This window comes from Pristis pectinata, chromosome 3, assembly GCF_009764475.1.
Source record: "Pristis pectinata isolate sPriPec2 chromosome 3, sPriPec2.1.pri, whole genome shotgun sequence".
NCBI classification, from domain to species: Eukaryota; Metazoa; Chordata; class Chondrichthyes; order Rhinopristiformes; family Pristidae; genus Pristis; species Pristis pectinata.
In genome coordinates, this window is record NC_067407.1 from 22711062 (window position 1) to 22736409 (window position 25348).

At 41.8% G+C, this 25348-nt stretch overlaps 2 protein-coding genes across 3 annotated transcripts; both read right to left on the reverse strand.

The window, feature by feature from the left end:
• Positions 1–209: 209 nt before the first annotated feature.
• nsun4 (NOP2/Sun RNA methyltransferase 4) lies at positions 210–12277 on the reverse strand. The gene is made up of 6 exons (XM_052011948.1): positions 12087–12277; positions 11543–12000; positions 9487–9641; positions 6451–6611; positions 1599–1723; positions 210–486 (listed from the first exon to the last, which is right to left on the reverse strand). Exons 1-6 carry the CDS (start codon positions 12186–12188, stop codon positions 210–212), a joined length of 1278 nt encoding a protein of 425 aa, XP_051867908.1. The 5' UTR covers positions 12189–12277.
• A 7764-nt stretch (positions 12278–20041) lies between these two features.
• LOC127568432 (cytochrome b-c1 complex subunit 6, mitochondrial) lies at positions 20042–25203 on the reverse strand. Of its 2 annotated transcripts, XM_052012152.1 has the most exons (4): positions 25130–25203; positions 22885–22908; positions 20966–21127; positions 20042–20266 (listed from the first exon to the last, which is right to left on the reverse strand). In XM_052012152.1, the coding sequence occupies exons 1-4, from the start codon at positions 25172–25174 to the stop codon at positions 20234–20236; spliced, it is 264 nt and encodes an 87-aa protein (XP_051868112.1). In that variant the 5' UTR covers positions 25175–25203; the 3' UTR covers positions 20042–20233. The 2 variants fall into 2 exon arrangements, with proteins under 2 accessions (XP_051868112.1, XP_051868113.1); XM_052012153.1 differs by lacking the exon at positions 22885–22908 and having other exon boundaries at positions 25130–25196.
• Positions 25204–25348: the final 145 nt, after the last annotated feature.

The window sequence follows — 25348 nt, forward strand, 5'->3', positions numbered from 1 at the left end:
TTCTGTCGCATGGTGCTACTTGGCTCCGCCCATACTGATTCCACATTTTCATTTTCTGAACCTCTACAGTGAAGGGGAAAGTTATAACTTGCTGAAAGACATCAAAGGATAGGTCATGTGAACAGGAAAACAGCAAATGAAATTCAAGTTGGATTCCTAGATGGAAAATAAAATCAGTAACTCTCTGAAGCTTTAAAAAAAATACACTTTTAATGAATTTTGTGCAGTTTACAGAAATACATTGGCCCATAATTTGCAGTAAGATGTGGAAGAACTAGTTCACCAACTCTACAACGATCATAGAAATTAAATGTCTCTGTGTAAAGTGTCCGGATATCAGTCAGGTCCTCCAGATGCAACTCCATACCATGTTCCATCTCCGCCACTTGCACTGCTCTCTCCACCACATACTCATTTTGCAACTGGGATAAGGTACACGTTGAGTACACAATTGATCCACCAGGCTTAGTGGCAAGAATGCCAGAACTGAGAAAGAAAAATCAACAATCAATTCTCTTGCAATATTTTTGTCCTTAATTTGGAAATGCAATTGGAAAATCTGAGACATTGATAGGAAAAAAAAAAGGCAGAATCAACTGTGGACCCATGTTTGGAACTGGGATGATATCACAAACAAAAACAACATATGACGAGGAACAAGTACAAAAATTGTTTCGTGGGCCAGAGTGGAAGGGAAACAATCAGAAGGAAAATAAAACACAACCATACACAGAAAAGGAAAATCAATCAATCTGTAGCATGCTTAAGTGGAGAGCAAGAAATAATTAAATGGCAGGAGTGACATTGGCACAAAATCAGAAGGAATTGGAGTTGGGAAGGGGGCATGGAATAGGGCAGAGCTTCAGCAGGGATGGTAAAGGAAGAAGGAATGGGCAACGTGAGTGAACATGAATGGGTAGGGAAAGAAAAAACACTTATGACAAACCCAATACTAATTTCACCTCCAAATGTTCTCACAGCATTTGCTAATATTGGATAATGACAGGGGAGAAAGACCCAGCTGACTTTTCTTAACTCTGACCAAATCGGAGGGAAAAAACCTAATTCTACGATTCCTGCATAAACTGAGACCAATAAACTCAGCATAATTCAGGAATGTAATTAGAATGATTTCTAAAGTAAACTAACTTGCCCTGTTATGAAAGTAAAATCACAGAGATGCTGGAAATTGGAAATAACAAAATATGCCAGAAATACTCAGCCATTTGGGCAGCATTTGTAGAAAGAAAAACAAAATGACCTTCTATCTGTTTTTATTTTTAAACTTAGCTTCTTTTTTTTATTTCCTTGTTCTGTTTCCCCCATATCCAAAACTCTCGTTTTAAGTGAACATAATACCCACATCTAATAATATCTAGATTGTCTCTCACTTCTGGTAGCCTGTTTATGACCATTTTAGATTGGACAAGTAACATATCACCACAGCAAGGGCATATAGAGATGCAGCAGCATGAAATGTGTTGCAATACCGAGAGGGCTAGAGTGATTTGGTTGGGGGGGGGGGGGGGGGGGGGGGCGAGGTGGGGGTGGTGCACAGGCATTGGTGGAACACAGAACAAAATGATCAAAGTACTCACACCAACAGCTGGGTCTGTAATAGAGGGAGCATTTGGCGTTCCCTAAGCCGCAACCGGCTGAAGATGTTGTTGTCTTCCTCAAGTACAGAATGTCTATCAGTTGTGCAGGGAGCATCCACTAACACCTGGAAAGACAATTAACATAAACAACTTTATTACTTAGGAAAGTTTGGATGGATGGAAATATATTTTCTCCAAACTTTCATTCTCTTTTGTTCAACAAAGAAATTGACAGGTTAATTGGCCACTATAAATTATCCTTAGTGTAGAGGTTAGTGGTACAATCTAGGAAGAGATGCTGGGAATGTGGGGAAAATAGGTTATAGGGAAAGTTAGTGAGGAACGTGATTATCTGCAAACCTGCATGGACTCAATGGCCACAATGGCCTCGTTCTACATTGTAAGGAAATATGTACATGGTACGGACAAGTTGGCCAACATTTGCTTCTTTGCAACCAGTTACACTGCGATGAGAATGACCCAGTGAGAACTAGCTACGGTGCCTGTCCCACATCACTATTGTTGAGATCTGGGACTTAATTATAGGTGGCACCATATGAATAAAGAGCAGGACTTACAACTATACACCAGCCTTCCTAACCTCAGTACGACCCAATGCACTCTGTCACAAATTACAGCGTTTTTAAGTGCAATCAGAGTTGGGTAGGAAATACTGTGGACATTTATGCAGGCAGAATATGATAGAAACTCAACCTGATAATGACCAAAATAATCCATTTTGTTTTGTGTGCAGTGCAGATGGATAAACATAGGCCAAGATACCAGGCAGAACTGTGTTCTTCAAAAGCATTGCGGAATCTTCTACATGCATTAGGGGATCAATTCAAACCTCAGTTTAAATTCTTGCTACCAGATATTCTTTGGGTAGGACTGGAATACCCAAATTACTAACACATTCCAAGCATCTGTGGAGTTCACTACTTAATGGATTGAGTAAGTAGTGACTTCAACACGTATGGACATTTTGTTTTGCACTGGTCAGTTTTAAAAATGCTATATCTAACCTCCATGTAGTGCAGATCAAGAAGTCTGGTAAACCTCAACTCAAATGAAGAAAACCACAGGAAAGCCACAGTGACCAGGTCTCTGGCACTGAGTCTGGCTCTGTGGCACAGAAGGGAAGGGGGGAGAAAAGGACTGCGGTAGTGATAGGGGATTCATTGGTTAGGAGATTCTATGGACGAGGACTAGGCTCCCAGATGGTATGTTGCCTCCTAGGTGCCAGAGTCAGAGACGTCTCGGATCGAGCCTACAGCACTCTTAAGGGGGAGGGTGAGCAGCCAGAAGTCGTGGTACACATTGGTACCAATTACATCAATAGGAAAAGGGATGAGGTCCTGAAGAGGGAACATAGGGAGTTAGGAAGGAAGCTAAAAAGCAGGACCTCAAGGGTGGTAATCTCTGGATTGCTGCCTGTGCCATGTGCCAGTGAGAGTTAAGAATAGGAAGATATGGTAGACCAATGTGTGGCTGAAGAGTTGGTGCAGAGGGCAGGGTTTCAGATTTGTGGATCACTGGGATTTCTTCTAGGGAAGGTATGACCTGTACAAAAGGGACGGGTTACACCTGAACTTGAGAGGGACCAATGTCCTTGTGGGCAGGTTTGCTTGAACTGTTGGGGAGGGTTTAAACTAGGTTGGCAGGGGGATGGGAACCAGAGTGTTAGGTGAGATGATGGAGCAGTTGGCATAAAGGTAGATGCATTATGAAGAGAGACTGTGAGGAAGGATAAACAGTGGATAGGTCATAAATGCCGTCAGTTGGATGGGTTGAAACGTCTTTACCTTAATGTCAGAAGTATTAAAATAAGGGTAATTAACTCAGAGCATGGATCAGTATGTGGAATTACAATGTTGTGGCCATTACAGAGACGTGGCTGTCGCAAGGGCACAATTGGCTGCTTGATGTTCCAGGGTTTAGAGGTTTCAAAAGAGGTAGGGAAGGAGGTAAAAAGGAAGGAGAGGTGGCATTGCTAATCAGGGATAGTATCACAGCTGCAGAAAGGAAGGACACCGTGGAGGGATCGTCTACTGAGTCAGTATGGGTGGAGGTTAGAAACAGGAAGGGAGCGATCACTCTATTGGGAGTATTCTATAGGCCCCCCCAATGGCCACCAGGACACTGAGGAGCAGAAAAGTAGGCAGATTTTGGACAGGTACAAAGTAACAGGATTGTTGTCTTGGGAGACTTCAACTTCCCTAATATTGATTGGCACCTCCTTAGTGCAAAAGGTTTAGATGGGGCAGAATTTGTTAGGATTCCTGACACAGTATGTGAAGAGGCCATACTAAACCTAGTACTAGGCAATGAACTTGGTCAGGTGACAGACCTCTCGGTGGGCGAGCATTTCAGAGATAGTGACCACGACTCCCTGACCTTTCACATAACCACGGACAGGGATTGGAGCTGACGATATGGGAAAGTTTTTAATTGGGGAGGGCTAATTACAATGGTATTAGGCAGGATCTTGGGAGCGTAAATTGGGAACAGATGTTTTCAGGGAAATGCACAACAGAAATGTGGAGGCTATTTAGGGAACACTTTCATGGGGTTCTGGATAGGTTTATCCCACTGAGACAAGGAAAGGATGGTAGAGTAAAGGAACCACGGTTGACAAGAGAGGTGAAATATTTAGTCAAAAGGAAGAAGGAAGCATACTTAAGCTTAAGGAAGCAAAAATCAGGGAGGGCTCTTGAGAATTATAAGGTAGCCAGGAAGTAGCTTAAGAAGGGACTTAGGAGAGCTAGAAGGGGACACGAGAAGGCCTTGGTGAGTAGAACTAAGGAAAACCCCAAGGCGTTCTACACGTACATGAGGAACAGGAGGATGACTAGAGTGAGGGTAGGACTGCTCAGGGATAAAGGGGGAAACATGCCTGGAGGCAGAGAATGTAGGGGAGGTCCTTAATGAATACTTTGCTTCAGCGCTCACTAGGGACAGGGACTTTGACGAATGGGAGGTCAGCGTAGAACAGGCTAATGTGCTGGAGCATGTTGATGTTAAGAAAGAGGTAGTATTGGAGCTTCTGAAAAACATTAGGATAGATAAGTCCCCGGGCCCGGATGGGATATACACCAGATTACTACAGGAGGTGAGGGAAAAGATTACTGGGGTGTTGACGATGATATTTGCATCCTCCCTGGCCACAGGAGTGGTACCAGAGGGCTGGATGATGGCAAATGTTGTTCCATTGTTCAAGAAAGGTAACAGGACTAATCCTGGGAATTATAGACCAGTGAGTCTTACGTCAGTGGTGGGCAAGCTGTTGGAGAAGATTCTTAGGGACAGGATTTTTGAGCATTTGAAGAAGCATAATTTTATTAGGGATAGTCAGCATGGCTTTGTAATGGGCAGGTTGTGCCTCACAAACCTAATTGAGTTTTTCGAGGAGGTGACAAAACAGATAGATGAAGGTAGAGCGATGGATGTGGTGTACATGGACTTTAGTAAGGCGTTTGACAAGGTTCCCCATGGTAGGCTCATCCAGAAAGTCATGAGGCCTGGGATCCATGGAGACTTGGCTGCGTGGATTCAGAATTGGCTTGCCCACAGAAGGCAGAGGGTGGTAGTAGATGGAGAATATTCTGCCTGGAGGTCGGTGATTAGTGGTGTTCTGCAGGGATCTTTTCTGGGACTTCTGCTCTTTGTGATTTTTATAAATGACTTGGATGAGGAAATGGAGGGATGGGTTAGTAAGTTTGCGGATGACAAAAAGGTTGGAGGTGTTCTGGAAAGTGTAGAAGGTTACAACAGGATATAGACAGGATGCAGAGTTGGGTGGAGAAGTGGCAGATGGAGTTCAATCCGGAAAAGTGTGAAGTGATACACTTTGGAAGAACAAACATGAAGGCGGAGTACAACGTTAATGCAGGATTCAGAGCAGTGTGGAGGAACAGAGGGATCTTGGGGTCCAAGTCCATAGATCCCTCAAAGTTGCCATGCAAGTTGATAGGGTGGTTAAGAAGGCATATGGTGTGCTGGCCTTTATTAGTCAGGGGATTGAGCTCAAGAGCCACGAGGTAATGTTGCAGCTCTATAAAACTCTTGTTAAACCACACTTAGAGTATTGTGTTCAGTTCTGGTCACCTCATTATAGGAAGGATGTGGAAACATTAGAGACGGTGCAGAGGAGATTTACCAGGGTGCTGCCTAGATTAGAGAACATGTCTTATGAGGAAAGGTTGAGCGAGCTAGGGCTTTTCTTTTTGGAGCGATGCAGGATGAGAGACGGTTTGACAGAGGTGTATAAGATGATGAGAAGGATCGATAAGAGTGGACAGCCAGCACCTTTCCCCAGGGCGGCAATAGCCAATACCAGAGGACATCCATTTAAGGTCGGAGGAGAAATGTTCAGGGGATATGTCAGAGAGAGTGGTGGGTGCCTGGAACGCACTGCTGGGGGTAGATGTAGATGCTGATACAATAGGGACATTTAAAAGGCTCTTTAATAGGCACATGGAAGTAAGAAAAATGGAGGGTTATGGGTTGTGCAGGAGGGAAGGGTTAGATTTATCATGGAGGAGGTGTTCATTTAGTTCGGTACAACATTGTGGGCTGAAGGGCCCGTGCTGTGCTGTGCTGTTCTATGTTCTATAAAGAGCACACAGGCACCTGGAGCTAAATCTCTTAAACATCTAATGGAAATCAAATCATTTCTTTAATGAATTATATTTCATATAAGTGATAAGTAATCACTTATATGAAAAACACTGTTCCACGTTTAGCTACAAGTCTTTTAAAGCAATGCAATTCAGGGTGTTTTATTATTGCAGTTGAAGTACTTTTTTTTTCTTAAGTCACAATAACACTTGCTGCATAACAATATACTCACCCTGTCAAAGGTATCCCTCTCTATTTCTCCCCAGAGCCTGCCATCCAATGACGTAATACATAGTCTGTCTTCTGTACAAAGATTCTTTGGAATGTAATTGTGAAGAATTTTACGTAACCTGTTTAGACGAGGTACGGATACATCGTTGACAGCAAGATGTCCTATTCCAAAAGACAAGAACAAAAGCAACACTGAAAGGATGAAAATCAAGGAAACTGCAGTTACTGAAAATCTGACCTTGATTACACAGTGACTAAATGTCAGCTCTTAAACACATTCTCCTACCTCCCTCTAGACAATGACCCCTCTATCAAACATCAGCCAATTATCTCCCACCCAGTCATGGACTTCACTTCCTTGGGAGATTTTCACTCTGCAGCTTCCAACCTTGCAGTGCCCCAGTCTCACACAATCCACTTCTACCTTCTGCTCAAGATCCACAAACAGGACTGTCCAGGCAGACCCATTGTTTCAACCTGCTCTTGCCCCACACAACATATTACTTCTAACCTTGACTCCATCCTTTCTACTCTGATCCAGTCCATTCCCACTTACATCTGTGATCCTTTGGATGCCCTCTGTCAATTCAACAGCTTCCAATTCCCTGATCCTAACTGGTTCACATTCACCACAGATGCGCAATCCCTCCACATCTTCATCCCACATCAGGAGGGTCTGAGGGCCCTCTGTTTCTTTCTTGAACAGAGGCCTAACCTGTTCTCCTCCACCAACACACTCATTCTCCAGGCTGAACTTGTCCTAACATTGAACAACTTCTCCATCTCCTTCCCCTTATTCCACGGTCCACTGCCCTCTCCTACTCTTTCTTCTTCAGCCCTTTGCCTCTTCTACCCATCACCTCTCAACTTCTTACTTCTCCCCTCCTCCCTCACCTCCACCTCCTACCTTCTCCCTATCACCTCTCTGCATGTACTCTTCCCCTTCCCCCGACCTTCTTATTCCAGCTTCTGCCCTCTTCCTTTCCAGTTCTGATGAAGGGTCTCGACCAGAAACGTCGACTGTTCATTTCCCTCCATAGATGCTGTCTGACCTGCTGAGTTCCTCCGGTATTTTGTGTGTTTCTCCTTCGATTCTATTCACTTTCTCCAGATCAAAAGTGTAGCTATGGGCCCTCAGCTGACCCAAGCTACATTTGTCCTTTTGTGGGATACAGTCCAACCCTGGCCTGCTTCTCTCAGTTTCTCTGCAGTAAATCAATGACTGCACTCATGCAGAACTCAAAAAATTCACCATGTTCACCACCAATTTACACCATGTAAAGGTGCGAGCAGGGTGGATCTCTGACCTTTCCCTTTTTGGATCTCTCTGTCTCCGTCTCAGGGGATAGGTTAGCCTTCAACATTTACGGCAAGTCCCACAGTCTTACTATTAGCAACATCTAACACAGATAAAGAAGCTTAATCCGACCTTAACTGCTCCGTAGTTGCTACATTACATTATCACCCCACCAGAGGTATTCCCTTTCCTCCACCCATTGCCCCTCCCCAACCTCCTCTGTAAAGTAAACTAATTTGTTTTTTCCTCTTTCCCAGTTCTGATGAAAGGACCCAGACTTGAAACATTAACTGTTTCTCTTTCCACAGATGTTGCCAGAATTGCTGAATGTTTCCATCATTTTCTGGTTTTATTAAACATGAGACTGTTCAAAGTATGACAGAGAGTCCATTACTTTTTTTTCCCTTTTCTCAGTTCCCCATTTCCATAGTACCTTTACGTTCCTCAGGGCACCACAATAAACTTAACAATAAACTATTTCTGAAGTATTGCCAATTTATTGGTAACTGTTTGATTGTCATAGGTGAAGAAGGGTAGAGGTGCTGAACAGAACTATCCTCTGACTGGTGGTAACTCTATAAGACATTTCCAGGCTCAGCACACCACAGGCAGGAGCAGAGTAAGGTTGCTTGTGATCTCCCTCTCTACAGAGTAGTTTACTCAACCTTATAAGCAGCTCACTTATTGTCACTTTCAGTTCTTCCAAATATTGTCAACAGGTAAATCTATCTCTATTACCTGGAGAGGACAAGACAGGAAGGCAGGGTGACTTTAAACTTTGCTTTCTATACTGATCTTATGTGGAATGGATACGAGGAGAAATATCAAAGTTACAGATGTTTGGAATTTGCTATATCATGAGGAGGCTCAATCAACAATACTACATTCAATACTGAATTCAATACATCTCGTAACACTAAGGGGCTTGATAAAAGTGCAGCTTAGCTGTTTCATATATAATAAAGATATAAAATACTGGATAAACTCAACAAGTCAGGTAGCAACTGTGGAGATGGATGCAGAAATTAATATTTCAGGTAACTAACCACTACGTTAGAGATAAAGCAAATCTTCGATGGAGAGAAAGTGGGAAGGGAAGGAATGCACAGGATGATTAAAAGACAAAAGGGCATAATGCTGCAAGGTAAAAGGAGATGGGAATGGGATGTAAAAAAGAAAAGAAAGATCTAGATGTGTAACTAGGAATAGCATAATATTTATCTGAAGTTTTTCAACTCAGTGCTGTCCACAATACTGTACTGTGTCTGTTCAAAAGGAAAGGAGAGGTCCTTCAATCTTACACTGAGTTTCATTGGAGCATAGGTCAGACTAGGAGTGATATCAGAGAACTAAAGTGGCAAACAATCAGCAGGGTTGATTTGTGTACTGAATTCTCTGCAGAGCTGTCACCCAATCTGCATGTGATCTCCTCAAAATCAAATCACGAGCAGGAAATCCTGTATACAAAAGAGAAACAGGTAAGCAACTGTTTCTCCTGCAAGGTGTGCAAAGTGCCTAGACTGTGGGGAGAATTCACATCCAGAGGTTAGCTTGAATTTTCTGGGCATGTTGTCACTGGGTTATGCCATAAAACTAATCTACCCTGGAAAGCAAACTGATTCCCTTCTTTTGGATGTCATTGAAAGGATGGGAAATGCATCCAATAAATGAGACAGCTTTTTGTTATACTGTCTTCAAAGTCTTGCAACACTGCCCGTAAAAAAAACTTTGATAACTTACGACAGCATTCTGTCTGCAATAGTGCCAATGTCTTCCCACCAGGTGCTGCACAAAGATCAAGGACAGTGTGACCTGGCTGAACATCCAGAACGAGTACTGGAAGGAGTGATGCAGCATCCATTAGATAATATTCCAGCATTCTTAAACTATCTGGTCTGAAATGAAACAAAATTACAACAAAATATATTACGCCAAGAGCTTTAAAAAGTCCCCATCTTAAAAGGGGGAGGAAAGGACAATTCCATTTCTAACTTTTTCAAAACAGATGCAAAGCCTTAAGGCTAATAGCTGATTTTAACTTGACTTACTTCCTTCTGCTTTACTTTGTATTTGTCATCCTCAATTTTTAAAGATCCTAGCTTTGTCATTTCCTAGCACCACATCTGACATTCTATCCTGCATTACCTGTAATTTGAAACATTTTAAAACGATAAAATCTGAACCGAGGTAATGACTGGGTGATATTCTGACATGAGCGGATTTCTACTGACAGATAATGATTAATGTTTGGCATGAGGAGTGTTAAGTTTGAGTATACAAAACCAGTTTAATTAATTTAGAATCATAGAAAGTAGAGTCATAGAGCAATATAAAATGAAACAGACCCTTTGGTCCAACTCGTCCATGCCAACCATTGTGCTAGTCCCAAGCTAGTCCCATTTGCCCGCATTTGGCCCATATCCCTTTAAACCCCTCCTATCCATATACTTATCCAAATGTCCTTTAAAAGTTTTATCGTACCTGCCTCAACCACTTTCTCTGGCAACTCATTCCATATACGCTCCACAATCTGCGTGAAGAAGTTGTTCCTCAAGTCCCTTTTAAACACCAGAATAAAAAAAAGTTTATATTAGGTTCACGGGGATGTTGCTGGGACTGGAGAGATTGAGTTATAAGAAGAGGCTGGATAGGCTAGAACTTTTTTCCCCTGGGGCATAGGAGGTTTAGGGGGTGACCTTATAGATGTATATAAAATCATGGGGGACATAGATAAAGTGAATGCTCACAGCCTTTTTCCCAGGATAATTAAGCCCAAAATTGGAGGGTATATGTTTAAGGTGAGCAGAGGAAGATTTAAAAGGGACCTGAGGAGCAAATTTTTCCAGACAGAGATGGTTGATACATGGAACGAGCTGCCAGAGGAAACTGTAGAGGCAGGTATAATTACAACATTAAGAAGACATTTAGATAAGTACAATGGACAGGAAACATTTAGGGGGATATGGGCAAAATGTAGGCAAATGGGACTAGCTCAGGTAGACAACTTGGTCGGCATGGAGTAGGTGGGCCAAAGGGCCTGTTTCTGTGCTGTATAACTCTATGACTCTGATGTATTAGGAGCTCAATTACTAAAGCATGCAGGTACAGATATCAAAATCTGCACCTGGAAAGTATTTATTAGAGTATTTAATATGTTGCCCAGAGGACTGCTACACTTCAGGACCAGAATCTTACTTCTTGAACAGTTAGAAAGTTTCCAGAAATCTTTTTCCAAGAAAAGTGCAAACTATAAATAGAGGTGCATAATGGAGCAGAGTGTGTGAATTGGGTGACAATCCACAGGAGGAAGCAGAATCAGGCAGAAAATTTTATAGCCTGGACCTGCCCATCTGTTCTGACCATGTAAAGAGGATGGAGTTATAGAAGAGAGTAATCATAAATACGTTTCATAGTGTAACAGCTAACCCATCAGGAGTATGCAGTTTGGATAGATGTAATAATGTTGGGCTGGCAAGCTATCAGTTGTCTCCCTAGTTTCTGGGAATGTAACTATGTCAAGTCTAAAAACAAAGACAAACCAAGCAGAGATAATAATTCAGAGAGGAACCAAGGATATTGGAAATGAGTAGCAGTTCTTGCATAGATACCTAGAGTGGTTTTCACTTTATAACTGACCACAAAATGTTGGGTGGAAAGAATCGTGTATTTTTCCATTAAATACTCTCCAGGGATGTGCTAGCTGCAACGCAGAGTTTCCCACAACAAAACTGAGATCACTACTTCATTACAGTGAATACGTTACATTCAACAGTTGGGCCGCAAGCCATCAATATACCTCGCAGGCTTAAAACGTGTGGTGTCTCCTCTTGGAAATGTGAAGCACTTCAGGTTTGGGCTAAGGGATAGACACGGTTTCGTTTCCAGGGAAGACGAAGGTTCTCGTCCCGAGTCACCGGCAACCAGCGACGGGTCCGGACGAGTTTGGGACGTCTGCAAACTCGGAGGCGAAGGCTGGGTTCCGCGCAGTTGGCGGCCGGTGTTCGGCGCGCAGTCCGGCCCCTGTCCTGCCCACTTGCTCCAGCCGCCGTACACGAAGTCTTCGGCCTGCTGCCGTTCCAGCTGCCGGATCACCTTCTCCACGTCCCCGAAGCCATTCAGCAGGGCCCCGTACTTCTGCTCGCAGAGTAGGCCGAGGCGGACGGAGGGCCAGAGGTGGCCGAGCTGCGCAGCGCAGCTCACGTCCAAGTTCTGCAGCGCCAGCTGGGTGCCCGGCACCCTGGGCCCAGACCGAGCCTTCGGGCGGAAAGAGGAGGGAATCAATCTCGGGCACTTCCCCACGGAGACCCGCTCGCCCCGCCACCCCCGTCCCGTCCACTCACCCATTTCTTCTTGTGAACGTTCCTCCGTGGGAGCCGCTGCCACTCGCCCATCCGCCCGGTCAAAGTCTTCAGGCGGGCACTCCAAGCCCCGAGCACCGCCATTCCCCCGACAGCCCTCACATCAGTCCGGCCAGAAACCCGGGCCGCGCCGCAAGCGTTCCGCCTTTCAAAAGGGGCAGGCGGCAATGGTGGCTACGATCAAACAAGGGATTTAGTTACAAGGGGTTTAGTTCCATAGAAGTGTCTGAATTGGTTCGATTCTGTTTTCTTTTCATGCTGGCCATTTGCAGCGAGAATACAGCATTTTATTTTTATTAGGATTTCCAGCATCTCACTACTTTTGTGTTGCTTTTTAACGCAAAATCTTGGGAGAAAAGATGTGGTTTGAAATATATAAACAAAAGTTTGAAATTCAAAGCCCTTGGACAAAGAAACGAAAACAACTCAGGTTCCACATTTTATGCTGATGACACAGGGAGCTTGGCTGATGTTCAGAGGGATCTTGGGATCCAAGTCCATAGCTTCCTTAAAGGTGGCTGTGCAGGTTGATAGGGTGGTAAAGGTGGCATATGGCAATGCTTGCTTTTATTAGTGGAGATGTTATGTTGCAGCTTTATAAAACTCTAGTTAGGCCAGATCTCGAGTATTGCATTCAATTCCGGTTGCTCTATTATAGGAAGGTTGTGGAGGCTTTGGAAAGGCGCAGAAGACGTTTAGCAGGATGCTGCCTGGGTTAGAGGGCAAGTGCTATAAGGAGAGGTTGGACAAACTTGGGTTGTTTTCTCTGGAGTGGTGGAGGCTAAGGGGAGACCTGATAGAAGTTTGTAAGTTTGTAAGATTATAAGAGGCATAGATAGGGTAGACAGCCAAGGTTCTTACTTCTAATACTAGAGGGCATGTATTTAAGTTGAGAGGGGTTAAGTTCAAAGGAGATGTGCAGGGCAAGTTTTTACACTGTTAGGCACGTCAATATGCAGAGAATGGAAGGATATGGACCTTGTGTAGGCAGAAGGGATTAGTTTAGGTGTTTAATTAGTTCGGCACATCATGGGCCGCAGGGCCTGTTCATTTGTTCTTCTGTTCTATGTTGATACCAGCTCTATTTAACCAATTACTTTAAGACAACTTTCTCCTCCTGTTTCATTTATTGAAATTTCCTCCATAAACAGTGGGAAGACAGAAGTCATATTCTTTGACTATTGCCTTGAATATCATTTATTCCAGTTGAGTTTACTGCAATAAAGACTTTCTTTGTGTGGTGTTTTCCTGCAACAACTCACATGGCACCTTGTTTATCCTCCTGATTTACTAACAATTGTGCATAGAAAGCCAGTGGCAAGGGACAACAATACTGATTTATCAATTTACTGAGCTTAAGCGTGTCAATGTTGAATAGGACAAGGTTACCCAAATAGATTTTTGCATGGACAGGTACATGAACAAATCTTGCTGTTTCAATGGAAAAGGCATTCAAGAATGGTATAGAATTTTGTCTATGCCTGGCATAGCTGTGATGCACATTCAGTGAACCATAGTAAAGTCCAAGCCAATGAAACTATGCCTGAGACCAGATACGTTTGATCATATACCATAGTCTTTTCAGTCTAGAGTATCCGTGCTTCTATTGCCAAAAGATAGATCAAATTTTGACAACCTACAAATCCAAGGCTAAGACAAGCAACAATTACAATTTCAGTGACAATTTGAAATGATAACAGAAAAGATTTCATGTTTTGAAAGTTTATTCAGACAAATGAATTGTACAGCATATATGACATAAGTAATTATGTCAGAAAATAGTTAAGATCTTGGAATAAGGGTGTTGATTGACATGTGAATTGTTACTTCTCCAGTCTTTTTTATAAAGAGTCAAGACCCTGACTCTAGCAAGTTGAGCCAGATATTATTGACAGAAATTACAAACTGAAAACCTATTCCAGTGAAGTTTTATAGATATTGGGTCAAATGGAGTGCACAGACAGAGAATACAGCTACCAATTACTATAGCAAACTATGAGAGCAGGCCAACTTTAATGGGGAAAGGCTGATAGAGGCAATTCAATTTAGATTGGAAGAAGGGTTTCAGAACATGAAGTAAATAGTAATAGGATTGGGCAGAGTCAACATGGATTTATGAATGGGAAATTATGTTTGAAAAATATAGCAGAATAAATAAAGAAGGACCAGTCGATGTGTTATGTTTGGACTTTCAATAAGCCTTTGATAACCTGCACACAATTATTAAATACAACTGGGATGCATAGTATTGGGAGTAATATACTGGCCTAGATAGAGGACTGGTTAATAGATTACAGAGAGTAGCAATAAATGGATAATTTTTGGATTGGAAGGTTGTGACTAATAGAAGCCTCATGGTTTAAAGTCATGGTTGCCTTGACAACTTTGGTCTGCACCTCATCACAGACATTCCGTCTGTTTTCACCACTCTCACCCCTTTCTGCATTTTTCCAGTTCTGACGACATCATTGACTATTTTCTGTTTTTGCTTCAATTTTCATCATTCTTCCCTGCTCTTACTCTAGTTTGATGTACACTTGTATGTTTGTCATAGAGTCAGATATACAACACGGAACAGGCTGTTCAGCCCACTTGGTGCATGCCAAAGGTTGCACCCATCGGTATTAAAGAAACAAAGGACTGCAGATGCTGGAATCTACATGAAAAACAAGAAAAAAATCATGTTTTTCAACCATCAGTATTAATCCCATTTACCCACATTGGATCCATTGCCTTCTATGCTTTGGTGATTAAAATACTCGTCCAACATATCTTAAATATTGTGAGAATACCTGCCTCCACCACCATCTCAGGTTAAGGAGGCACATTCCATTTCCAACCACTGTGTGAAAAATTCCCCCTCAGATCCTCCCTAAACCTCCTACCTCTCATCTTAAACATATGCCCTCTTGTCTTAGATAGCTTCATCATGGGAAAAAGATTTTACTATCTACTTCCCTCATAATTTTGTATATGTAATTTTGCAAAACTGGACCTACTCTTAGGGAATGATGCAGGGTAAGTAACTGAAGTGGCAATCAGGGAGCACTTTGGCTCTAGTGACCATAATTCTATTAGTTTTAAGATAGTGATGGGAAAGGATAGAACAGGTCCACAGGTTAGGGTCCTAAACTGGAGCAGGGCTAATTTTGGGGGAATTAGGCAGGATCTAGATGAGGTCGATTGGGTTAGCCTGTTAGAGGGGAAAAGAACATATGGTAAGTGGGAGGCTTTTAAGTGGTATCAAGAGTGCAGGGGCAGCATATTCTGTTAGGGTGAAGGGTAAATCTGGTAAGTTTGGGAACCGTGGCTGACAAGAAATATTGAGGCTCTGGTCAAGAAAAAGGAAGCCACATTGAATTTAAGAGGTCAGTGACAGGTGAATCCCTAGATGACTATAAAAAGATTAAGAATATTCCTAAGAGGGAAATCAGGAGGGCAAAGAGAGGGTGTGAGGTGGATCTGGCAGGTAAGGTTAAGAAAAATCCGGAGAGATTCTATTGCTGTACTAAGAGTAAAAGGGTGGCTAGGGAGACAGTAGGTTCAGGACCGCCTATGTCTCAAGCCGCAGAAGATGGGCAGGGTGTTTAACGAATATTCTCCTCTGTGTTTACTGAGAAGATCATGATTGCTCAAGAGATAAGGGAAACAAGTGGAGATGTTTTGGAGAACATTCATATTACCAGGGAGGAGGTACTTACAGCCATACAGCACGTTAACATGGATAAATCCGCTAGAGAAGAAATTGTGGAGATGTTTACTTCATCATTAGCCATGGACGAAGTTCCCAAAGACTGGAAGGTGGCTAATGTTGTTCTGTTGTTTGAGAAGGGTAGCAAAGGGAAGCTAGGGAACTACAGGCTGGTTGGCCTGACATCAGTAGTGGGGAAGTTACTGGAGGGAATTCTGAGGGACACGATTTACCATTATTTGGATAGACAAAGTTTGATTAGGAGGAGTCAGCATGGCTTTGTTCATGGAAAGTTGTGTTTGATGAATCTCTTAAGAGTTTTTTTGAAGAGGTAACCAGAAGGGTAGATGAAGATAGGGCAATGGATGTTGTCTATTCGGACTTTAGCAAGGCCTTCGACGAGGTCCTGCATGGTAGGCTGGTCTGGAAGGTTAGGTCCCATGGAATCCAGGGAGAGCTAGTTAGGTGGATTAAAAATTGGCTCAGAGGTAGGGAGCAAAGGGTGGTGGTTGAAGGTTATTTCTTGGAATGAAGGGCAGTGACTACTGGTGTGCTGCAGGGGGCGGTGTTGGGACCCTCGTTATTTGTCATCTATATAAATGATTTGGATGCAAATGCACAAGGCTTGATCATTAAGTTTGTGGATGACACGAAATTAGGAGGTGGTGTTGAAAGTGAAGAAGGTTATCATAGATTACAGGGGATCTTGATTAGTTAGGGAAGTGGGCTAAGGAGTGGCAAATGGATTTCAATACAGATAAGTGTGAGGTGATGCATTTTGGAAACTCAAACCAGCTTAGGACTTATACTATGAATGGTAGGGCACTAGAGAGTGTAATGGAACAGAGGGACCTAGGAGTACAAGTGCATAGTTCATTGAAAGCAGCATCACAGATAGACAGGGTGGTGAAAAAGGCATTTAGCACACTGGCCTTCATCAGTCAGGACATTGAGGAGTTATAAGTCATTGGTGAGCCCGCACTTGGAGCACTGTGTACAGTTTTGGTCACCCTGTTATAGGAAAGATGTGGTTAAACTGGAAGGGGTGCAGAAAAGATTTAAGAGGATGTTGTCAGGATTAGAGGACCTGAGTTATAGGGAGAAGGTTGGCCAGGCTAGATCTTTATTCCTTGGAATGTAGGAGAATGAGGGACAACCTTATAGAAATGTTTAAGATTATGAGAGGCACAGATAAGGTGGATGGTAGCAGTCTTTTCCCCAGGATTGGTGAGTCCAAAACTAGTTTAGGGTGAGAGGGGAAAGATTTAAAAGGGACCCAAAGGGCAACTTTTTTACACAGAGAAGTGGTGAGTATATGGAATGAGCTGCCAGAGGAAGTGCTGGAGGGGCAGGCTTAGAGGAATAAGGGCCAAATGCAGGAAATAGAGACTAGCTGGGAGGCCAATGTGGTCAGTATGGAGTGGTTGGGCCAAAGGTCCTGCATCCATGCTCTATCGCTCTATGGCTCTAATAGTTTGGATGCACTGTTCCTTCCTGACAGACTATTGTTGAACGTTACCCTTTTCACTACCCTGCACTTTTATTTTGCTCTTTCTTTTTAACTTTCTATATCCCCCTCCCAAACACACAAAATTTAGTTTGAAACTTTATTCACAGCTCTAGTTATTTTATTTTGCTAGGACACAGGTCCCAGCCTAATTCAAGAGTATCCTGTTTCAACATAAAAGATCCATCTTTCCCAGCTGCTAATCCCAGTACCCAGACTCATTTCTCCCACACTAGATTTTGAACCATTTTCAATTCACTGATTTTAATGCTTCTATGCCAATTTGCACATGACTCAGGTAGAAATCCAGAGATTATTTTTGTGGCTCTGTTTTTTTTTAATTTGTACTCTGGCTGTACATTCCTTCAGTAGATCCTCCTTTGTCCCATGTCATCGCTTCCCTCAAGGATCACAACAGGATCTTTCTGCTCCCATTCCACGTTCCCGTCCAGTCCAAAGGTGACATCTTTGTTCTTGGTACTGGGCAGACAACCCAGTCTTCAGGACTCACACCTGCAGTAATTAACTCTCCTAGCTATACTGCCCACTATTATCACTCCATTCCTTTTTACTCCCCTTTATCATGGGGCTGTGGTCAGTTTGTTCAACCACACCAGTCTCTGCTCTTATCCACACTGGTTGCAAGAACCTTCTACCCTTTGGACAACTGCAAGGTGGAGGTACCAGCAAACCTACCTTCTAGATCCCATACCTGCCTCAGACAATCACTTCCACCTCTCCCACTAGCCTACCCAATTGTTCAGTACTCAACCTAAAGCTGGTGTCTGCCTTTGTGGTATACAGGTAACCTTCCCCTTCTCTGATGCATTAAAGCGTCTAATTCTTGGACTCCAGCTCATCAACTTTGAGCAAGAATTCCTTGAGCAGCAGACACCTACCACATTTGTGGTTATGGATCCCAATGGGTTCATGGAATTCCCACACGTCACCTGACAATGGTTGAAAGTGTCATTAATTAGAAAGATTATTTTCAATGAACACGAAGATGCTTAAGCCTACCTAATGAGTCAAAAATCACACAAGTCAAGTCAGGAACCATTGTAGAGGCTTGTAAAACCAAGGTGCGTTTGGGTTTTTAAAATCACTAATTTCAACCAAAGTGATCATATAGATCAAGTGATCCTCATTTGAGATGAACCAAATCTGAATGATGAGCTAGTTTATTGTGAAGTTTTGTCCCAGTTGAATCCAATGCAGTCAAGAATTGAGGTACCAAATCAAAGTCTGACAAAGCAGAAATTTCAGGTTCAAATCCAAATAGTCCCAAAGTTAATTCAACAAATTCTATAAGCCTCAAGTCAACTCCAAAAACCAGTTACCTAGACCAGGTGAAAAGTTGTTAATCATTAAATGTGTATATTGATAAGTTACTTGTCTGTTTGTAAAAAGGGAGCAACGTAATGTACTTTAAGCAGGGACATTGTGTTCTTGTGCATTTATATTGTGACCTTATTGGACAAGAGAATGAGTGTCCCTGCTTTGTTGCAAAGATAATTATTAGTTACATGTACATTGAAACACACAGTGAAATGCATCTTTTGCTTAGAGTGTTCTGCGGGCAGCCCGCAAGTGTCGCCACACTTCCGGCACCAACATAGCATGCCCACAACTTCCTAACCTGTACACCTTTGGAATGTGGGAGGAAACCGGAGCACCCGGAGGAAACCCACACAGACACAGGGAAAATGTACAAACTCCTTACAGACAGTAGCCGGAATTGAACCTGGGACGACAGTCCTGTAAAGTGTTACGCTAACTGCTACACTACCATCATAGAAGTGATGCTGCCAACTTAAAAGACTTGCTATGTTTAAATGTGCCATGTTACAAATAAATTATTACTGATCCTGGGTGGATGTGAATGCTGCGTCTTAATGCATTTGCAAATACATTTTTTTAAAATTCTTTTAAATTCCATTAAGAAATTTCATCTGTTGTGGCTCCATAATTAGGATATGTTGGGGTGGGGAGATAGGGAAGGCCTGCTTTAAGTAGCATCTAACTATTTGAAAAAAATCTACACTAACAATTCAGATTTTACAATCTAAAGAACTTGCATTCACATTGCATGTTTCACAATATCCCAAAGTAATTTAGAGGCTACATCAACCCAACTGGGGAAGTTCAATTTAGTGACTCTTCTAAAGCAGGGCACAGAGATGCACCAAGGTCTAATACATAACCAAGATAGTGGGATGAGATTCGCACCTGTGACTCAGACTTGAAATCAAGAGTATTGCTACTAAACTGGGGCCATCTGAAATACTGAAAAAACCCAGGCTAGATACTAAAATAACAGAGCCTGAAACAAGCACCTTTGTCAGTTTGCCAGCACCTCCTTCAGAAACATTGAATGATAACTGTTGCAGCTTCAGACAAAAACATGTTTGGCAACAATCTACAGCTGCAGTCAGCTGCTAGATCATGTTTGATCTGTACCTTACAAATTAGACAAGCTTTGGGTAAATTGTATGGAGAAAATGGTTTAGCAGATTGTAAAACTAAATCATTTTCTTTTCCTAATGTTATAAATAGAATGTAGACAAGACAACTAAATTCAGTTAAGATATAAATCAGTCATAGTCAAGTACATATAAAGGAACAGGAATCTTAGTATGCATAAATTGATAGGTTTAAAAGGACAAAAGTAAAAGAATCCATTTGCAGAGGGACTAGCCATTCAATCATAACCAGTCTAAGTATGAAACAGGAAACAAATTACAGGTATAGCAATAAATTTATTAATGACAAACGCTGGCACCAAACTCAATTACAAATACAATAAAAGCAATACCCGAATCATTGTGAAGTAGACCACAAAGATTCATATATTGTATACAGTCTGAAATCAGTGAATAATGCAATTCACAACCAATATGAATTCCAGTAGACTTTTTTCAGAATTGGACTTCACTTCAATTTACTGAAGATTTGTTCAGCCACCTGGAAGAAAAGAATTACATTATCTTTATTCCCAGTCTCTTCACTGTGCTGTCAGTCACGTGAAAATTCAATAAATGATTTAGGAAATGCCTCAATGAAGAGCATCCTAAAAACCTCAGGGCAGGTGGATTTTATGGCTTTTTAAACTGATGGGGAGACCAAAGAAAAGCAAAGTGCATTTCCTAGTTTGATCTTTAAAAAAAAACAGACCAACAGAAGAGATTGCTCAATTATGGGGAAAAGGCAACCAAGTTCAACCAACTGTACAGGTCTTTCAAGTGATGACAAGTGATGATAATTCTTTATAATTTATTCACACCATTAATTTCTCAAATGTTCAGTTCCAATCTCTGAAATTAATAGTTTTGTCACTACTTAGACCTCCTTCAATGTGAGCACTGGATATCAAAAACAGCAAAAATCAGGTATTCATAGTAACAGGTTCAATAAAAAAGGCAACTTTTCCATGATGAACTCCAAAATGTATTCAAGGAGGATGTGTTTAGGAAAATTAAATTTAGAAGACATTAGTAAATAGTACAACAAAGTAGGAACATCAGAACTGTGCTACTGGGGTACTTTTCCAAAAACAAAAGACACAAGAGGATGAGCAATGCTGAATGAGTAAATTAGAACTCTTCCCTAAAGGGTAAGATGTTAATGCAAGTATGTATTTTCCCCAAAAAGTGAAGTGCTTACACAGTGGTCACGGGCATGCAGGAAATCAAACAGCTCCTCGGTGCACGTCTCTTCTGTTTGCGATCTAGAATTCACTCGTTCTGTGCATGTGTCCAGGCGTGACCGTAGTTGCACACACTTTTCATTCTGCTCACATTGCTCCCTGATGGTCGTTATGGGGTCCTACACAAAATCAAATATTTGAATTAAACCAAATATATGTCAATAGCATACATGTACATTTTAACTACACATTTCCTCATTTAATCTTGGATTTTACAATTAATTTGAGTGTGATACCCCCAAAGTAGACATCTGATACTCTTTCTTGAATGCACTGACAGTAGCTTTATAAAGTTTGCAAGAATGGAAAAAAGACAAAAGGGTTTAATACAAAACTGTTTGCTAAACCAGGATCAGATTACAATCAGGTCAAATCTACATTCTCCATTTGCCTACAGGTACCTAATACTAATGGTAATGACTTAATCCTCAATTAAGTTATGTTGTAGTTTTAATTAATGTTATATTACTACCAGGCTTATTACTGCTTTGTAATATTTTAAAATTTGCCTTTGTTGAGATCAAGCAGAAAAATAATACCAAGGTGACAAGAATAATACAAAAAAGGATGTTTGCATGCAGTGATTAGCCTTGCTCTATACATGCAGCACAGCAGACAATTTCAATCAAAAGAATGAAGACCAAAGGTTGGCAACTAGAGAGAACATTTCATGTTTACCTCACTTGATGCAAGGATACCAACTTGTCCCTTAACATGTGATGGAACAATCAGGTCAAGTCCTCTGCTATCAACATTTAGGGCCACCAGTGACTAGAAGTAACTGAGTCAGGGATACCAGCTCCACATTTGAAAAATTTGGCAAAGATCAGGTACTTAACAAAAACTGGTTAACTTCCCAATTCCTCAATTCAGTAAGGTTCAGGATGCACCACCCTTGTCTGGGTGGCTAAGCTGTCATTAAATTCAACACCACTCAGACAGACAAGACTCCAGACAAAGCACCAAGATTAATAAATAAATATTCACATATATCTATATATCTACACACACACACAGTATGTTTTATAATTCATTCATGGGATGTGAGCATTGCTAGCGGGATGAGTGTTTATTATTCATCCCTAATTACCATGCCCTCTTCTTGTTATTCCTTTTTTTTGGACTATTTATTTTTGTAATTCATGGTAATTTTTATGTCTTTGCACCATACTGCTGCCGCAAAACAACAAATTTCACATCATACAAGTCAGTGATAATAAACCCGATTCTGAATTCAAGTGTAGTGTAGAGTCAACTAAGCTGCTGTTGGTCAGAAGTGCAGGCCAGATTGACTAAGAATAGCAGATTTACTCAATGACATGGGTTTTTATGATAGCCTGATAATTTTCACAGTCACCATTACAGACAAATAGTATACATTTCAGATAAATAAATCAATCAAATTTAAATTTCCAGGTGTTGTGGGATTTGAACACATCACCAGATATTTTGGTCCTTTGGATTATTAGTCCAGTAATATAATCATCATGTTATTGAGACATGCTATGCCTGCAGTATGTATAATCTAGAAGATACATTGCTATAACCCACCAAGGCTAACTCAGGGACTCTCCCCTGCCCTGTAACTTCTACCAATCAAAAGGACAAAAAAAATATTTTGGAAGTACCATGTCTTCCAAATCGCTCACCATTTTGACATGGACAAAATGTGTTTTTCCTTAAGATACAATATCAATATCCTGGAATTCCCCACCTATGTTGGGAATACCATTGGCAGAAAGAATAGCTGCATTTAGAGGAGCAGCCTCATCAATGCAAAAAGTAGATGCCCAATAAAAAGGACACTGCTTATAACTTCAGAATAAAAATCAAATGAGAGCTTCCCTGTATCTAGAATTTATATAAAAAGCCTTACCACCAATTCTTCTTCCTCTTCATCCTAAGGAGAGGAAAAAAATACTTGGATTAGTAAGCATAAGTAGGAAATGTGATGCAACAAACTGATCCATCACAGTTATTTGCATTCACACTGCAAGTTTTACCAAGAAACTCTCAAAAACATGGAGAAGTGAAAATGAAAGCTGGAATGCTGAACAGCCAAGTAGTGAAGCAATCAAGTCCAAAGGTGATGCAGGCACAAATGAAGTGAATGAGAAGCAAAAGCAACCATACAAGAGGTGGAAATCTTCAATATTCAGGATTAAAAGACAATGAGGTGGCAATAAACATAGTCAATGATTGACACAGAAGATGAAATCACAACATGGTGGGCCGAAGGGCCTGTTTTGTGCCATATGGTTCTATGGCAAGGATTAGAGTTCATGCTAGGAATCAAATCTGAGGCAAAGATTGGAGGTCATGCCAGGGGTCAAAGATGGCGGCTTCAGTCTTTCCAAGATTTGGCAGCTTATTCAAGAATGCATGTTGGACAATAACCTACAACACAAAGACAGCAAAGAAGTGCAAACCTACAATTAGTTTTAAGGACAATTTTGTTTTTAAGGTTTAATTATAATTTACTACACTATTTAAAAACTCATCTCATGCAACTTTAACATTTCATGGAATATTACAGAGAGTTATTCATAAGTACCTGAAATTCTTTCAGCGAATGAATGTTAGAGACTGCATCAAGTTAAAGCATCTCAAGAAAAATGGGAAAACATTGACAGTAACATCAGATTTTTGTTACCTGTGCATGTACATACTCCAAAAATTACTGTCAATTTCACTTTATCATGATGGGAAATGTCAACAGTTTTGCTGCCATTTTTGTCTGAAATTTTAAGATCTGGCATTTTTGCTTTAATGTTAAAGGAACTGCACCTAATAGACCAGTAGGGTATTTTTCTCACAATAACCATCCTTATAGGTAGCAATAATGACAAACTTGCATTACAAAATTCAATTGAGGAAAAGAAAATGGTAGTAATATCCTAGTTTCACCTTCACAGGATGATTACAGCATTGGAGGCCAGTTGACCTGCCAAGTCCACAGTGTGTCAACGTAACAGCAATCTAATTAGCCCCACTCCTCCTCCCTCTTGAGACAGCCATGCAAATTCTTCCCTTTCAGATAATATCAAGCTGCATTTTAAGCACTGCAACAGAATCTGCCTCCACTATTGTCCCTAGCAGTGCATTTCATACATAAAACAAGTAATGCACAGAAGTCTTTCCTCATGTCACTTTTGGTTCTTTTAACAATCACCTTCATTCTATATCCACTCATTCTTCACACTCCAATGGGAATGGTTTCACTCCATCTACAACCCACACCATTCATGACTTTAAATAACCCTATTATATCTCCTTGCAACCTTTATTCCAAGGAAACCCTAGCTTCTGTAGTCTATCCACATGACTAAAGTCCCTCATCCCTGGACTCATTTAAACAGGTCTCTTCTGCAACACCTCTAAAGCTAATACACCTTTTCGAAAACACATTATCCCAGAATAAGAAATAATACTCTAACTGAGGCCAAGTTAGTGTTTAATGAAAATTCATTGTTATTTCCTTGCTCTTGTATTCTGTGCATCTATTCGGAAGATCCAGGATCCCATCTGCTTTTTAAACTACGTTCTTAATCTGCCCCGTCCCTTTCACTTTATGCAGATTTTTCCTTTTTTTAAGTTTTAGAATGGTGTCCTCTGCTTTACACCAACTTGCTCATATTACAGAAGCAGACTTCTCAGCAGCTGAAATCAAGTCATAGTTTGAAAATAATGTTCCTTGGAGACCATCACCACAGTGACATGAAGTGGTACCTGAGCAAATACGGAAGAAACATATCACTCCCGTTGGGGATGGAAACTGCAGCACTCAGTGCAGAAGACAAGTCATTCATTACATTGGCGCTGGGGAGGAACAGTAGCCTTGGAAGTGAGTGATCCGATCTGGAAGTGAGGGCCACCTCAGGTCAGGTTAAACTCTCTCACCCTCGCCCCCTTCCCTCTCTCCAGGGCTGCCCGCACCACAGAGCCCGCGTCCTGCCCGCCCTTTGGCTCAGGCCGCCGCGGCCTTGGTTTGCCCTTGGCTTCCCGCCCGCCCGGGCCCAAGCTCACAGCTACGGCCAACTTCCACAGCAGACGCCCCCTTTATTCCCACCGAAGCCCTCCTTCCCCCCTCATTTCTCTCCTCCTTCCCCTTGCAGCCTCACCTCAGGCTCTCCAGTATTCGACACCTCCTCGTCCTCTACACCCATGGCACCGACTTGCCACCGAAACCCGGCAAACGCACTGCGCATGCTCAATTGCCCGCAGAGCCGACCGCACTTAAAACACCCGGATAACAGCATGATGTATAGAGCGTATTCCCTAGCCGGACATGCTGCGGTGAATGTGCTTCCGGGTTACAGCACGGATACCCCAGTGAATGA

Excerpts from the sequence above, each read along its gene's own strand:
- nsun4 (XM_052011948.1), bottom strand. The coding sequence starts at position 12,188 with ATGGCGGTGCTCGGGGCTTGGAGTGCCCGCCTGAAGACTTTGACCGGG. Across the intron at positions 9,642-11,542 it reads ACACGTTTTAAGCCTGCGAG|ACCAGATAGTTTAAGAATGC; the intron begins GTATATTGATGG and ends GTTTCATTTCAG. Across the intron at positions 487-1,598 it reads TTACAGACCCAGCTGTTGGT|TTCTGGCATTCTTGCCACTA; the intron begins GTGAGTACTTTG and ends TTTCTTTCTCAG.
- LOC127568432 (XM_052012152.1), bottom strand. The coding sequence starts at position 25,174 with ATGGGTGTAGAGGACGAGGAGGTGTCGAATACTGGAGAGCCTGAG. Across the intron at positions 22,909-25,129 it reads CGAATACTGGAGAGCCTGAG|GATGAAGAGGAAGAAGAATT; the intron begins GTGAGGCTGCAA and ends TCCTCTCCTTAG. Across the intron at positions 21,128-22,884 it reads AAGAGGAAGAAGAATTGGTG|GACCCCATAACGACCATCAG; the intron begins GTAAGGCTTTTT and ends GATTTTGTGTAG.